General features: G+C 37.1%; 1 protein-coding gene across 2 annotated transcripts in view; it reads left to right on the top strand.

Annotated features, from left to right (window-relative positions):
• plekhh2 (pleckstrin homology domain containing, family H (with MyTH4 domain) member 2) overlaps positions 1 to 14,998 on the top strand; it is a 42,529-nt gene that overhangs the window by 9,888 nt on the left and 17,643 nt on the right. Inside the window, exons 3-15 of one of the 2 annotated variants that reach the window (XM_082153117.1) lie at positions 2,875 to 2,937; positions 4,507 to 4,656; positions 4,744 to 4,827; positions 4,925 to 5,006; positions 5,376 to 5,579; positions 8,043 to 8,815; positions 8,903 to 8,978; positions 9,895 to 9,989; positions 10,172 to 10,340; positions 13,478 to 13,614; positions 13,699 to 13,812; positions 14,108 to 14,194; positions 14,329 to 14,487. In XM_082153117.1, the coding sequence (XP_082009243.1) occupies positions 2,875 to 2,937; positions 4,507 to 4,656; positions 4,744 to 4,827; positions 4,925 to 5,006; positions 5,376 to 5,579; positions 8,043 to 8,815; positions 8,903 to 8,978; positions 9,895 to 9,989; positions 10,172 to 10,340; positions 13,478 to 13,614; positions 13,699 to 13,812; positions 14,108 to 14,194; positions 14,329 to 14,487 (2,193 nt within the window). Of the gene's footprint in view, positions 1 to 2,859; positions 2,938 to 4,506; positions 4,657 to 4,743; positions 4,828 to 4,924; positions 5,007 to 5,375; positions 5,580 to 8,042; positions 8,816 to 8,902; positions 8,979 to 9,894; positions 9,990 to 10,171; positions 10,341 to 13,477; positions 13,615 to 13,698; positions 13,813 to 14,107; positions 14,195 to 14,328; positions 14,488 to 14,998 lie in introns of both variants that reach the window. The other variant, XM_082153116.1, reaches the window with a different exon arrangement.

The raw sequence follows: 14,998 nt of genomic DNA, 5'->3' as shown, positions 1-14,998 counted from the left end.
GATCGTTCCATCAGAGTCATCATAATGACAGTTTTGTCAGTAGTCCGCTGTGCATTGAGCCTTATTAAACATCTTTAATGACGGAGGCTTGTAAACAAGAGAGGCTGTTAGAAAGATCAGAACATCATTCAGTCACATACACACAACTGCGTAGAACACTTTTGTGTGGTGTTCATTGGAAAATATGAGTGCAGCAGCAGTAACTAGCCTATTAGTAGTGTGTTAGGTCATATTTGTCTGTTTTCCTTTGGGAACTCTGTGAAAAGAAACAGGTTGCTGATGGAGCTCATGCCAAAGTAGAAACAAACAAATTGTTCCAGCGAATAATACCCACACATGAATCTCATAAATTTAACTCCAAAATCAAAAAAATATAATTAAGAAAAGCCCCCAAAAAAAACTTAAAAGGAGGCTAATTTATTAACCTTTTTTTGTGACAGTTAGGCACCCTCTAAATTCTAATTACCGTAATCCAATACAAATGACATTCTCAATACTAATATTTAATTCTAAAGTATACTCCAAAAAAAGTGTAAGCAAAAAAAAGCACTTTTTACCTAAATATATATATATATATATATATATAAAAATAAATATTTTTTTAAGCAGAATTCTCAGTCACTTTTGAACCCTGATGGCCTCTCAACTTAATTGGTATGCCATAAAATGAATAAGAGATAACTGAGATTGTGCTCCTAGATTTCTAGGTCACTAATCAAATAACTACATTATAAAAAAATAAATAAAAAAAGTTTAATTTACATTATTTACACTGATCATTTAATTTGTATTTAATTTTTTTTTTTTTACTCAGTTAAATAAAAATGTAAGAATAATATGCACAATATAATTGTATGCACAATATAAGCATTTTCACACAGGGTCCACATTAGATTTCCAAGAGCCATTCAGCAAACTCCAATCTGATGGGCACAACTAAAACCCTGAATGTGTGAAGTGCCTGTAAAAGACAGGCAAGAGGAAGATGGAATTTATATCAGAGCTCAACTAGAAAGTATGAGGATTGAGAATAAAGTGGTCAAAATTCCCCGAAACTTATGTTATTAAATGATGACAGTAAAGTCACCAAAATGACCAGCTACTGAATCATTACCACTGGTTTACCACAGAACTCGAAATCTATCTCATTTCAATACAACACAGCTTCAGGACTTGCTTGGACGGTAGTTTTTGCATTCCCTAACTTTCTACAGGAATTTTGTATGGTCTTCTCATCCAAGAAAAGATAAATAAAAGACTTGATGGAATGTTATGGTAATATAGCATGGCATTCCTGCTTTGGTAAAAATTATTTGAAAATAGACATGCTGCATTCCTGACAATACTATGCTATTGGAGTAATATGTGTAAAAATATGAAATCCTAGCTTAGAGGATATTTGTTTACAAAATCAGCTGGCTTTTTTCCTTAGTAATGCATGGAATATGTTATGCATAGAGCATGTGTAATACTAGTTTATTCTGACCTTTGTCTAATTGACAGGTTTTATTTTTCTTATTTCTTGCTTTTAATGAGCTAAGAATTGAAATACACTGCTGAACAATAACCAATAATTTTAATGTTCTAAAATATTTTTACTAGCCCATATTTTCCTAATGACAATTTTATAATTTGTTTATGTAGGCCTAATACAAACACTTGTGCATTAAGTCATCATGGATTTTATAGAATGTTAAAAAAAGGAATAGCATGTGTTTTTTAAAGCCACTCTAAAGGACCGTTCACACCAAAGGTGATAACTATAAATATAACAATATTATACGAACAATACTAACAAAAGATATTGTTCTAAAAATCTTTCTCAATATTAAAGAATGGCAGAGTTTACACCACAGCTATACCGATAACGGCACAGAGAAACGAACGATTTTATCCAGCTGATGGATGATAAAAACATTTTAAAGCAGGATTGATTCTGATTGGCTGTCAGAGTTTAAGCATTTAAAGCGGCAGACAAACACACGCTTAGAATAAATGAATGATACCGTCTGCTGGTGTGTACACTAATATAGTTATTTTATAGTTATCTTTATAGTTATCGTTCTTGGTGTGAACGGGCCTTAACACTTAATGAAACTTTTTTTATTGCAGATTAAGGCAGAAAATATATTTTATAATTTCTACTGATATAAAGGCATAAAATGTCAATTAGCACTGCATTATTCTACTTTATTGTTATGTAAATAACCCGAGATGGCTTGAAAAACACACATAACCCATATATTGTCGCAATCGTGTATTTGTGTTCACGTTTCATCAGTCAAAACGTTTCTGCTTTTTATTCAGCTACAGTGATAGCTGGATGCCTTTTTCCACATAACGGATTTCCAGGAATGTCATAAGTGTAATGACTTCTATGAGTCTCACTTGCAAGTGGTGCTTGCCTGGGTTGAGCTTGACCTAGTCCAGCTCCACCTCTGTGGATCTAATGTGTGGAGGGATAGAGTTATGGGATCTTCTATCTTCACTCATTACACTTAAATTACATCCTCTCCTCACTTGAATACTTTTTGCATGAGGGCACCCTCCGGCTTCTAGTGTGAAAGAAACAGACTTTAGCGCTCCATAATGCTGACATTTCCTCATTTTGGATTACAATAAAGTGTCAGGTCATGCATAGACTGTCTTGTATCTTTTAATTTAAGTTGTTTTTTGTTTTTTCATATTGGTCCCTGAAAACCTTTACATGAACACACTTGGCCGAAAAAAGTGCAGGGGACAAATTTACGTTTTATTAAGAGCTTATTCTATGCCCATGGCATAGAGGAAAAATGAAAGCAGACTTTCATATGAATGCATACATGCACAAACACAGCTCCTTTGCTCATTCATTCATAGTTCTTGCTCTCTCAGATGCAGCAGTTGGAGAAGCAAGTGTTGGAAGCAGAGCGTCGGGCATATGAAGGCAACCAGCAGGTAAATACTAGTAACACTCTTGTGGACATTTCATCAAATATTAGGGATGTACTGTTCGTATTTGATTCAGCTGAATTATGATTCTGTTCTTAAAGGGATACTCCACTTTTTTTGGAAATAGGCTCATTTTACAACTCCCCCAGAGTTAAACAGTGTAGTTTTACCGTTTTCGAATCCATTCAGCCGATCTCCGGGTCTGGCAGTACCACTTTTAGCATAGCTTAGCATAGATCATTGAATCGGACAGGACCATTAGCATCTCTCTCAAAAAAATGACCAAAGAGTTTTGATATTTTTCCTATTTAAAACTTGACTCTTCTGTAGTTACATCGTGTACTAAGACCGACGGAAAATGTAAAGTTGCGATTTTCTAGGCTGATATAGCTAGGAACTATACTCTCATTCCTGCGTAATAATCAAGAAACTTTGCTGCCGTACCATGGGTGCAGCAGGCGTAATGATATGACGCAGTGCCTGAAAATAGGTCTAATAGGTTAGACAAACTTAGTCCCAGTCACGTTGGAAGTTACCGAGCTGGGGACTATTTTCAGGCCCTGCGTCATATCATTACGCCTGCTGCACCCATGGTACGGCAGCAAAGTTTCTTGATTATTACGCAGGAATGAGAGTATAGTTCCTAGCTATATCAGCCTAGAAAATCGCAACTTTACATTTTCCGTCGGTCTTAGTACACGATGTAACTACATAAGAGTCAAGTTTTAAATAGGAAAAATATTGAAACTCTTTGGTCATTTTTTTGAGAGAGATGCTAATGGTCCTGTCCGGTTCAATGATCTATGCTAAGCTATGCTAAAAGTGGTACCGCCAGACCCGGAGATCGGCTGAATGGATTCGAAAAAAATCAACTGTTTAACTCTGGGGGAGTTGTAAAATGAGCCTATTTCCCAAAAAAGTGGAGTATCCCTTTAAATGGACATTCAAACACTAAAACACATTTTTAAACACACAGGTTATTAACTGTAAAAATTGCACATCTTTGAAAACAATGGTAGCACTTATTATGTTTATTATAAAAGAAAGTTTTCTTTATAAAACGCGTCCAACCCAGTACTAATATATATATATATATATATATATATATATATATATATATATATAATATATATATATATATATATATATATATATATATATATATATATATATATATATATCAGTTTGAACCATGTCTACATGTCTACATGGCTAAATGCATTGAGTTGCTGCCATGTGATTGGCTGATTAGATATTTGCGTTAACGAGCAGTTGAACCGGTGTGGCCTGTGAGTGTGTGTATATATATATATTACATTTATTCATTTAGCTGACGCTTTTATCCAAAGCGACTTACAATTGCTATATATGTCAGAGGTCGCACGCCTCTGGAGCAACTAGGGGTTAAGTGTCTTGCTCAGGGACACAGTGGATTCGAACCCGGGTCTCTCACACCAAAGCCATGTGTCTTATCCATTGCGCCACCACCCCTCACATACATATATATATATAGTTTTGGTATATAATCATATAACATTTATTAGCACTGTGTATATGTGCGTGTGTTTGTTGCAGGTGCAGTGGATGGAAGAGCGTTTAAAGACTTCAGATATCCTGTCGAGTGATTCAGAGCTGCAGCTTTTCAGGCGCTGTCAAAATCTTCAAGCGGAACTGAAGGAGAAAGATGAGCTTATTGACACCCTAGAGCAGCAGCTGGAGGAACAGGTCAGTCATACCTGCATCAGGATACAAAAACGCCTATTTAAATCCATTAAAAAGAAAAATGTGATCCATTGCGTTTTATACCTTCAGAAACAAAACCGCATCCAAGATGCCAAGACAGTGGAAGAAAAAGCAGCTAAGATCAAAGAATGGGTCATGCGGAAGTTGAATGAAGTATGTTCATGCTCTTTGTATATATTTGTGTTTTAGAAAGAGATAAATATGTGGGGGATTGTGTGAATGTTTGTGATCACAGTCATCATTCTTGTAGTTTGAAATAGAGAATGCCTCTCTGAGAGAGATCAACCAACAACAGGAAAATGAGATACAAGACCTAAGAAGACAACTGCAAGGTAATCATGCATGTGATCAAATAGTAAGTTAAATCATGGCTATGTTCACAATAACATTCTACCATAATAATCCTGCTAGTTCTGCAGTATTTACAGTGTTATACTGATGAAAACATTTGTTGACAATAAAAAAAAAAATGTATCAATGATATTGAAGATTAAACTGAGAGAACATTTATCAAGATTTTTATCAACTCTGACTAACACAAACAAACTGTAAAAGTATGTAGCATGCAAATTGTGTAGTATTGAATAGAGCACACTTCATGGAATCCTTTATTTTTTATATATATATATATATATATATATATATATTCAGAAAACATTATTTTTTAATCTGTTAAGTGTCATGGTTTTGTGTTGTTTTAGTCATGGAGCAGACTGTGGGTTCTGGTGGCCCAGTCCAGCCCAGTGTGGGTGAGGCCCAGCGGCTCAGCAGTCTGACTTTTGGCTGTTTCCAAAACAGAGGGAAGATCCCACAGGTACTGACGGGCCCAGAACCGTCCCAGAAGAGCATCGACACCCTGCCGGATCGTGACCACACACACATGGATTGCAGGAGACCCCCTACTGGTCAGAACAGAAGACTAATGATATCTTCAATTGTTTGACTGAGAGTAATAGTTCATATTCTGCTGAGTTTGATTGAGATGCAACAGGGCTGGGAAGAAATTAAGAATTAATAAAATTTATCAAAAGTCAAGTCAAGTCAAGTTTATTTGTATAGCGCTTTTCACAATACAGATTGTATCAAAGCAGCTTCACAGTATTAAATTTAAATAATACAACAAAGTTTGTTTCAAGAGGAATTTATTGATTGATAAAATTAAATTAAATATCCCCAAAATATCCCCAACTGAGCAAGCCAAAGGCAACAGTGGCAAGGAACCGAAAAACTCCATCAAGTGACCTAATGGTGTCCTAAAACTCCATCAGGTGACCTAATGGAGAAAAAAAAACCTTGGGAGAACCCAGGCTCAGTCGGGGGCCAGTTCTCCTCTGGCATTTATGAGCTAGAGGCCGGATTGTAGTTTGAACTGTAGGATTATATGAATGCCTGGCTGAAGAGATGCGACTTTAATCTAGTTTTAAACTGGGAGAGCGAGTCTGAGCAACGAACAGTATCAGGAAGACTATTCCAGAGTTTTGGAGCCAAATGTGAAAATGCTCTCCCTCCTTTGGTGGTTCTGGATATCCTAGGTATGACCAAAAGCCTTGAATTTAGTGATCTTAAAGAGCGCGATGGATTATAGGGCGATAGAAGATCCGTTAAATAGACTGGAGCTAAGCCGTTTAGGGCTTTATAAGTCAGTAGCAATACCTTGTAATTAATACGGAACTTTATGGGTAACCAATGCAGTGATGATAAAATCGGTGTTATATGATCATATTTTCTTGATCTCGTAAGAACTCTAGCGGCGGCATTTTGGACTAACTGTAGCTTGTTTATTGAGGATGCAGGACAACCAGCTAATAAGGCATTACAGTAATCCAGTCTCGAGGTCATGAATGCATGAACTAACTTTTCTGCATCAGAAACTGATAGCATATTACGTAGCTTAGCAATGTTTCTAAGGTGGAAAAAGGCTGTTTTTGTAACATATGAAATATGATTTTCAAAAGACAGGTTGCAATCGAGTATAACACCCAGGTCTTTTACTGTAGAGGATAAAGTAACAGGACATCCTATGATGTTAAAGTTGTATTGTGCGAGGTTTTGTGGGCGGTTTTTTTAACCGATAAGTATTACCTCTGTCTTGTCTGGATTTAATAAAAGAAAATTACGCGTCATCCAATCTTTTATATCTTTAACACACTCTGTCAATTTGGAAAATTTAGCGTTTTCATCCGGCCTTGATGAAATATATATTTGAGTGTCATCAGCATAACAATGGATGGAAACTAATTCCATGTTTCCTTATAATATTTCCAAGTGGCATCATATATATTGAAAATAACAGAGGGCCTAATACAGATCCCTGCGGCACTCCATAGTTTACTGGAGTTATGATCGATTTTTCTCCATTTAAATAGACAAAATGGTAGCGGTCAGATAGGTATGATTTGAACCAGCTTAGTGCTTGTCCTTGAACACCAGTATAATTTTTTATATTGGCATTAAAGATATTTCACAGCAAGCAATTTTGCGTTTAAAAGACGTCTAATAGCCGTTCAAACACAGCCCTGACGTACACCTATAGTAAGTGTTTATATTCTGACTATTTTACCACGTACCACAGTGGAGTAGCCCAGTACCTGCGTGACTCGTCATAGATTTTAAAAAAGTAGCTCCGGCTACAATGTTCTTCCGCAAGGCGCATGTAGTTATGGCCTGAAGCTTTAAATAAAAGCTGTCCTTTTTAACTTTCTGTTCATCAAAGAATCTTGGAAAAAAACAATCACAGTTTCCACAATTTTAAGCAGAAAAACTGCTGTTAATAATTAATCTGATGTTATAGAATGAAGTTAAAATAACTTCTGAAGCATCATGTGACACTGAAGATTCGAGTAATGGATGCCATTTTAAAATAAATTAAATGTTTTTAATGTATTTTTGATTCAATAAATGCAGTATTGATGAGTATAATAGACTTCATAAAAAAAAACATTTGAACAGTATATAACATTTAATTTAAAAAATAATAAAATGGAAAAATCTCATTTTGATCATCCAGTTTTAATTGTCCCTACAAAACATCTAGAAAAGGAAAGTTTCTCAAAACGTATTTCCTAATCTGGAAATTCAAAAATGTTTAAATTAAGCAGCATGACAACATAACAGATTCACAGTAACCGCAGTAACATTGTGATTCATGTTTTTGATTCAGAAGAACCAGCTCATAAGACTAATTTGTTCAGGAATCATACTGCACTGGTTGCGATGACTGCATTTTGATTCACTAAAATAACTGCTCAAATGAGTCATGTTTGGCAATGAGTCTGATTCAGTGAAATGGATGGCTTGACAATGGTTTGCAAAATATTTACTATTTGTATTCATGTATTTACCAAGTCTGTGTGTTTGGTCTTATCCAGATTCTGGAATAAAACAAAACCGCCCAGAAACAGAGTGTGTTGGCCGTTGCTCTAAGGGGGGATCTGAAGACGAGGGTGAGCGGGACAGTCCCGGAGGAGTCTCCTCTATCCTGTCCAGCGCTGCCTCTGAGGTAGAGAGGAGTCTGTTTGGAGGTTTGCAATTCAGCCGACCCACAAGTGAGACATACCACACCGCCTCTGACGACAGCAGCTCGCTGTTTGATGATGACATGCAGCGTGTGGACTGCACCAGACTTTGTCTCCCTGGCACCAAGAACGCTTCAAAGAAAGATGCTGAAGATGGATCCTCAGATGAGTTAAATAAGCGCTTCCAGTCGCAATGTCTGGATTCTTCGTCCTCCTCCAGTGACACAAACACCTCCAGTCCAGTCCTAACTCCAGCTCTCACACCAAAGCGGCCCACCCCGTCTCAGGACACCCAAGACACCCCAGCTTCCCCCAAACAGCCCCGATTGCGCAATCCAAATGCATTTAATGTTAGTTTGGCATTGGCTAAGAAGCATATGAGTCAGCCTCCATTGTACAGTGAAGCCGCCCACGGGCGGACTCGAAATGCTATCAGCATGCTACGTCCTCTGCGGCCTCAAGAAACTGACATGGACCAAGATCCAAAGATGAAGACTGGTGAAAGAGAACATTCTGATGTGCCTTCAGCTGAAGTGCCACCTGAGGAACCCGAAACACCCGACGCCTCTGCAGCTGTTCCTGGGAGTAAACCCCCGACCCCTCCACTGCACAGGCTGCCCTCTTGGGTGAGTCCTGGAACTAATACTTGAACTAATATGAATTGCTGTTGTTTTAGTTTATGTGCTAAACCTGTGTTTTCATGTTATCTGCAGGAGAGCAGAATATATGCTGTGGCAAAATCAGGAATTCGTCTGTCAGAGACGTCATGTACAGATGAAGCTAATAAAGGTGTGTTTTAGATCGTTTTTTTGTATTTGCATTCATCTCTCTTTATTTTATATCTTCATTATCATTCACGTGCATTTCGTTCATGTTATTTTCTGTCCATGGACATTTTTCCTATTTCCAGGGTTCAACTTCAAAGTTACATAGTTGGGTAAACTTCTATATTGGCGAACGTAAACTACAACAAATTTTTGCATTGCCATTTGCTCTAACAGCAAAAGAAAAAATCTATGATAATGCTTGTATAACTTTACAAAAGAGGAAACCAATATTGAGAGATTGATTATGTTGGTCAGAAGAGAGAAAGATGTTTAATTTGCCATCATTCCCTTAGCTATTGTATTAGAAAAATTATACTTAACAATAAAGAATAGCAAAGCTATTTTAAGACAGTTTATTCTTTTTTTTTTCATTGTGACTGTATTTTTATGGCAATTAAGTACATTTCCTTACATTACAAATGCAAATAATATTTTTTTTAATTAATTAAAAAATTTGCATAAATTAAATTCGCTTGACAAATTTGTTACTATTTAAAGAAAAACATTTTTGCATCATATTAGAATATTTTTTTTCTTTTTCATTATGGGCTTACAATTGAAAGGAATTTAAATATTAGATTAATAATTAAAAAAATCTTAAAAATAGAGTTCAAATAGAAATGTTCTTGACAAATTTCCCAGAGATTCACCCAAATTCCCCTGTTGAAACAATATCCTTATTTACTTGTATAAACCCTTTGATTTTAAAATCTGTAGTTTTAAGTTATGGTCATATAATGACGTTTGGCCAATGATTGTTGCATAGAAATGTAAATATTAGTCCAAGGCCAGCAAAGTAATCAAGGAACATTTCTTACTTGCCTAAATCATATTGTGCATTTACTGACAGCTAGTGATGTCCTGTCCTCCTATTCCAGACTCCTCCCACCCATCCTCATGCCCAGCCTACATGCTCTACACATCCCTCATCTACAGGAACACAAATACACCCGTCTTCACCTCAGTGAAAGGGGTAGGGACCTGTGTGTGTCTTTGTCTGTTGGAGTGTGTGTCTGTCTTGTCTCACTGTAAGACTGTGATGCTCAGCAGTGTTAATTGTAGAAATTGTTTTTGCATAGGAGTCTGCATTTCTATCAGTAATAGAAGCAAATCTTTTAATTATGTTGAATGCCACATTTGTTTTTACTATCATAGAAGGCGACTTTGTTATGCAACATTCAGTTATCTGAGGAGTCGTGTAGTTCTGAGGAGGACAGTTCGGAGGAGTGTCAGTCTAACTCTGGAGAGGAGGAAAACTGTCAGACCTCTGGATCAGAGTCACACAAGAGCAGCAGCCGAGGAAGCCCTCGATCACTTAAGAGAGGTACACACATTATGCAGCAGTTATTAAAGATCAGGGTTGGTAACCAAGCACCTGCAGGTTTGAACCCTGCAAGTATCAATCCATGAGTTATCACCATTGTACCTTTGAGCAAGACCTTCAATCACAGCTACTCAGTGGGTCTGTCCTCGTAATAAATACACTGAACATTGCTCTAAAATATGTATTCTTTATGAGTGCAGTCTCTAAAAAATTATTGTAAAAAAATTCTCATCTGATGATTATTAAAGGGATACTCCACCGAAAAATGAAAATTCTGTCATCATATACTCACCCTCATGTTGTTTCAAAACTGTATGAATTTTTTTCTTCTGCTGAACAGAAAGGAAGATATTTAGAAGAATGTCAGTAACCAGACAGTTTTAGATACCATTGACTTCCATAGTAGGAAAAAAATATACTATGGAAGTCAATGGTATCTAAAACTGTCTGGTTACTGACATTCTTCTAAATATCTTCCTTTCTGTTCAGCAGAAGAAAGAAATTCATACAGGTTTGAAACAACATGAGAGTGAGTATATGATGACAGAATTTTCATTTTTCGGTGGAGTATCCCTTTAAGGACTGGACGCAAATTAGCGTCTAGTTTAAGACGTGCTTTCTTGGGTGTCAAATAACGGCGCAAATACCAGTAAATTAAGCACAAACCGCAAATCTTAGTAAATCACCTTGCATGGTTCATTTAAATACTCTCCTTCCATAAATTTTGCGTCTGAAAGGGAAACTCCTAAAAATGCATATGCAATAAGGTCAGCTGCAAAAATAACCCCCTTCTACACCTTTTCAGCTCAATTTTTTCACTGTGTTTCTTTAGTAAATCCTGAAATAATTTTTTTAACGCCAAAAGAGGGTTTGTACTGGTGCAAGCTGTTAGTAAATCTGGTCCATATACATAAATATATATGGCCCCTCTTTGCAGCTACTGTATCACAGCTTCCACTTTTCTGGGAAGTATTTCCACAAGATTTTGAAGTATTTCTGTGGGAATGTTTGCCCATTCATCCAGTAGAGCATTTGTGAGGTCAGGCACTAACGTTGGACAAGAAAGCCTGGCTCACAATCTCCATTCCAGTTCATCCCAAAGGTGTTTGATGGGGTTGAGGTCAGGACTCTGTGCAGGCCTGTCAAGTTCTTCCACATCAAACTCATTCAACCATTTCTTTACTGACCTTGCTTTGTGCACTGGGGCACAGTCATGCTGGAATAGAAAAGGGCCTTCCCTCTGCATACCTGATGGGAGCATGTAATGGTTTACTCTCAGTTAAGGACCTGTATGAAGAGGGGGTGTTTTCATCCTACTTATCTCTGTCTACCAAGTTTAATCTCCCCAATAGTCACCTTTTTTTTTTCTGTGCAGAAACTGTTCCCTCATTTCCCCATTTTTTTTAATCTTAAACCCAACAATAAACATCTTATCTCAGTCATAACATAATTATTACTTTGTCTCCTGATTTGACAAAGCGTTTGAAGGAGACTTGGGAACAAGACCTTTCTACTCTCATTTCAAATGACCAGTGGGCATATAATCTGAAATCAGGTTACACTCTTCATCAGTTTGTGCCAGGTTGCACACCATGCGCCTCTGCACTCTGTGACCCGAATGCACTCTGTGACTTTACATGGTCTTCCGCTTCGTGGCTGAGTTGTTGCTGTTCCTAAACTCTTCCACTTTCCAATAATACTACTTACAGTTGACCATGAAATATCTAGCAGGGATGAAGTTTCACAAACAGTACCACGCTTGACTTCACTGAGCTCTTCAGAACGACCCGATTTTCCCCCACAAATGTTTGTAAAAGCAGACTGCGTGGCTAGGTGCTTAATTTTATACACCTGTTGCAATAGGTCTAATTGAAACATCTGAACTCACTAATTTAAAGAGTGTATCCCAATTATTTTGTCCATATAAGCTGCATTCCAATTCAGAGGCTGCATCCTTCGAAGGCCGCATTCAAAAGCTGATTGCATCACTGCCGTGCAATGAAGGCTGTCCCAATTCGATGGCTCTTTCAAATGTGGCCTCCAAATGCGTCCTTGGTTTCCCGTGCAATGAAGGATACAACAGATGGATCCTTCGTGACCTTTCCTACCCCACAATTTCTGTAATTGAATTCACAACAGAATATCAAAATAAGACATTATTATATACAGAAATGGACCATGGTAAACATATTTAGATTTTTTAACCTTGTTTTGTTTTCAGACAGTTTAATATAACTTTCAAAAAAGTCCAATACAAACGTAACTGTCACTCATCAACGTTAGCTGTCACAGTTGCTAGGCGACGAGAACAATCCTCTGTAGGCTAGACCGTCCCATTTGACAATGCTTGTTCTGACCTTCATGGCCTTCGAAGGTGTGGCCTATGAATTGGGATGCAGCTATAGTGTCCATTAGTTTTTATTTTTATTTTATAATTTTACTAATTACATATAATTATATTAATCATTTATTTATATAATGTTATTATTACATTATTATTATTATTATTATTATTATTATATAAACAAATTACTTATTAATTAATACCATTTATGATAAGACATTATACAATATCCTTTGTTGTGCAGCCAACAAAGCTGCACAACAAATTTGGCAATTTAAGCAAGGAATTGTTTTATTTTCATTTAATTACATTTTTAAAAATAAAATTTTAAAGGTTTATGAATTACATTGATTATACTTTTGCTTTAAAAATTGTCCCATTAAAAAAGATTGTATTGTGCTTTACAGACAAACACACGCTGTATGTAACTTTTTCACTCTACTAAAGCATAAAAAATACCATAGCATGTTTCCTCAATATATGCAAATATATTAAGTTCACATACTCGTTTCTCTGAAAAACACTTTTTGGTGTTATAATATAAATATAAATAATGTTTGTTATTGTTTTGGTCTGTGATACTGCATGTTACCAATTTTCATTGTCCATTGCGCTCGTTCCTGTTGCGACTGCTCAAACTGGCAACCCGTGTGAGCGCCGTCTAGTCTGAGGAGCAGGTGGCGGGAGAAACGACAATCTCCGATATTTTGAATTGGACTGCAGTACCTATTTCAACCACTGGTTGTCATTCTTACATACTGCACCTTTAATGAATGTGTTGTGTTTTGCTTAGCTGTTTCATTATCTTCTATGACATCTGAGTGCGACTATGCCATACCTCCTGACGCTTACTCCACTGATACGGAGTGCTCTGAACCTGAAAACAAACTACCAAAGACCTGCTCCTCCAACAATGACAACGGCAAGAGTGTAAGACACATGTACACATGCACACATTTGTGCTTTTCAGTGAGTCACACCTGTGAGACCAAATGAGAATGTGTTGTATCTCAGGAATCTATGGAGAAGTCTGGGTACCTTCTCAAGATGGTAAAGACATGGAAGAAAGCATGGAAGAGGCACTGGTTTGTTCTGAAGGATGGGGAGCTTCTCTACTACAAATCACCAGTCAGTTTAAATGGCCTGTGTATCTCTTACTTCTTTAAATTTGTTTGTTGTCCTATTTTATTATCTTGTTTTGCTTTTACTGTTTCTTTATTTCTTTCACAAAATTGGTATATTTTTTAATTGTACGTTTTCTTTAAAGCACTTTCTAAACACTTTTTAGTTGATGCTATATAATTAGCTTAAAATATAACTATATGCTAACTATATATTAGGTTAACTGACTGACCCAATAACCACAATATGGTGGTCAAGATACAAACAAAACATACTTTGTTTCTTTGATTTTGTTTCATAGAGTGACGTCATCCATAAGCCCCAAGGCCAGATTGATCTGAACGCATGTAGCACTATAGCACGTGGTGATGGGAAACAGATGCTTCAGGTAAAGTGTGTGTGTCAGAGAGAGAGAGAGAGAGAGAGAGAGAGAGAGAGAGAGAGAGCGTTTGTTCATACATCTCATGTTATACGAGCATGTTATTTCACTTGACTGTCCATGTTGATGTTGTGTCCCCTCAGGTGGTGACAGGTAAAAGTGTGTGTAATCTGAAAGCAGATTCCCCGAACCTCCTGGAGGAGTGGCTGAGGGTTCTGCAGAGCGTCCTGAGGATCAAAGCTGCTAGTCCGCTCTACACACACCCAGACGTACGGCCCATTATGAAAGGACACCTGACGAAGGTATTCTGTAGGAAAGAAAAATCATTTGTATTATACACTGTCACATGTATGTTCTGTTTTTGATTCAGTTTTCATTGTGTTCACTGTGTTAGTTAGCTAGCAGTTAGTTTGTTAATTGGTTCAGTTCTCCTCCATTCCATGCCTGTTTGTTCCTATGGTTACAAATTGATTTGAGTCCTCAGTTCAGGTGTGTTTCGTTCATTTTCTCGTTAGCTCCTTTGTTTGCCCTTGTACTTAAGAACTAACATACTTTGTGTTAGTTCCTTGTTGTGCATTGTTGGATGTCAGTGTGTTCGTAGTTGTTTTCTCTTAGGGGCTGTTTATATGACACCATTTTCAACTAAAAACTTTCTATGCGCTTTGGCCGTTTTGAAACCTGGGGCCTGTACCATGAAGCCGGTTTAGGTGGCTAGCCAGCTATGTTTCAGTTTAGTTTCTGCCAACCCTGGGTTTTAGGTACTATGAAAGTAGTTCAGCTTTAATCGGTGTTCGTTGCCATGGTATCTTACGC

The sequence above is a fragment of the Leuciscus leuciscus genome (genome assembly GCF_965113295.1).
Source record: "Leuciscus leuciscus genome assembly, chromosome: 22".
NCBI classification, from domain to species: Eukaryota; Metazoa; Chordata; class Actinopteri; order Cypriniformes; family Leuciscidae; genus Leuciscus; species Leuciscus leuciscus.
Note: the sequence above shows the minus strand (reverse complement) of the source record. Positions and strands in the feature narration are given on the sequence as shown.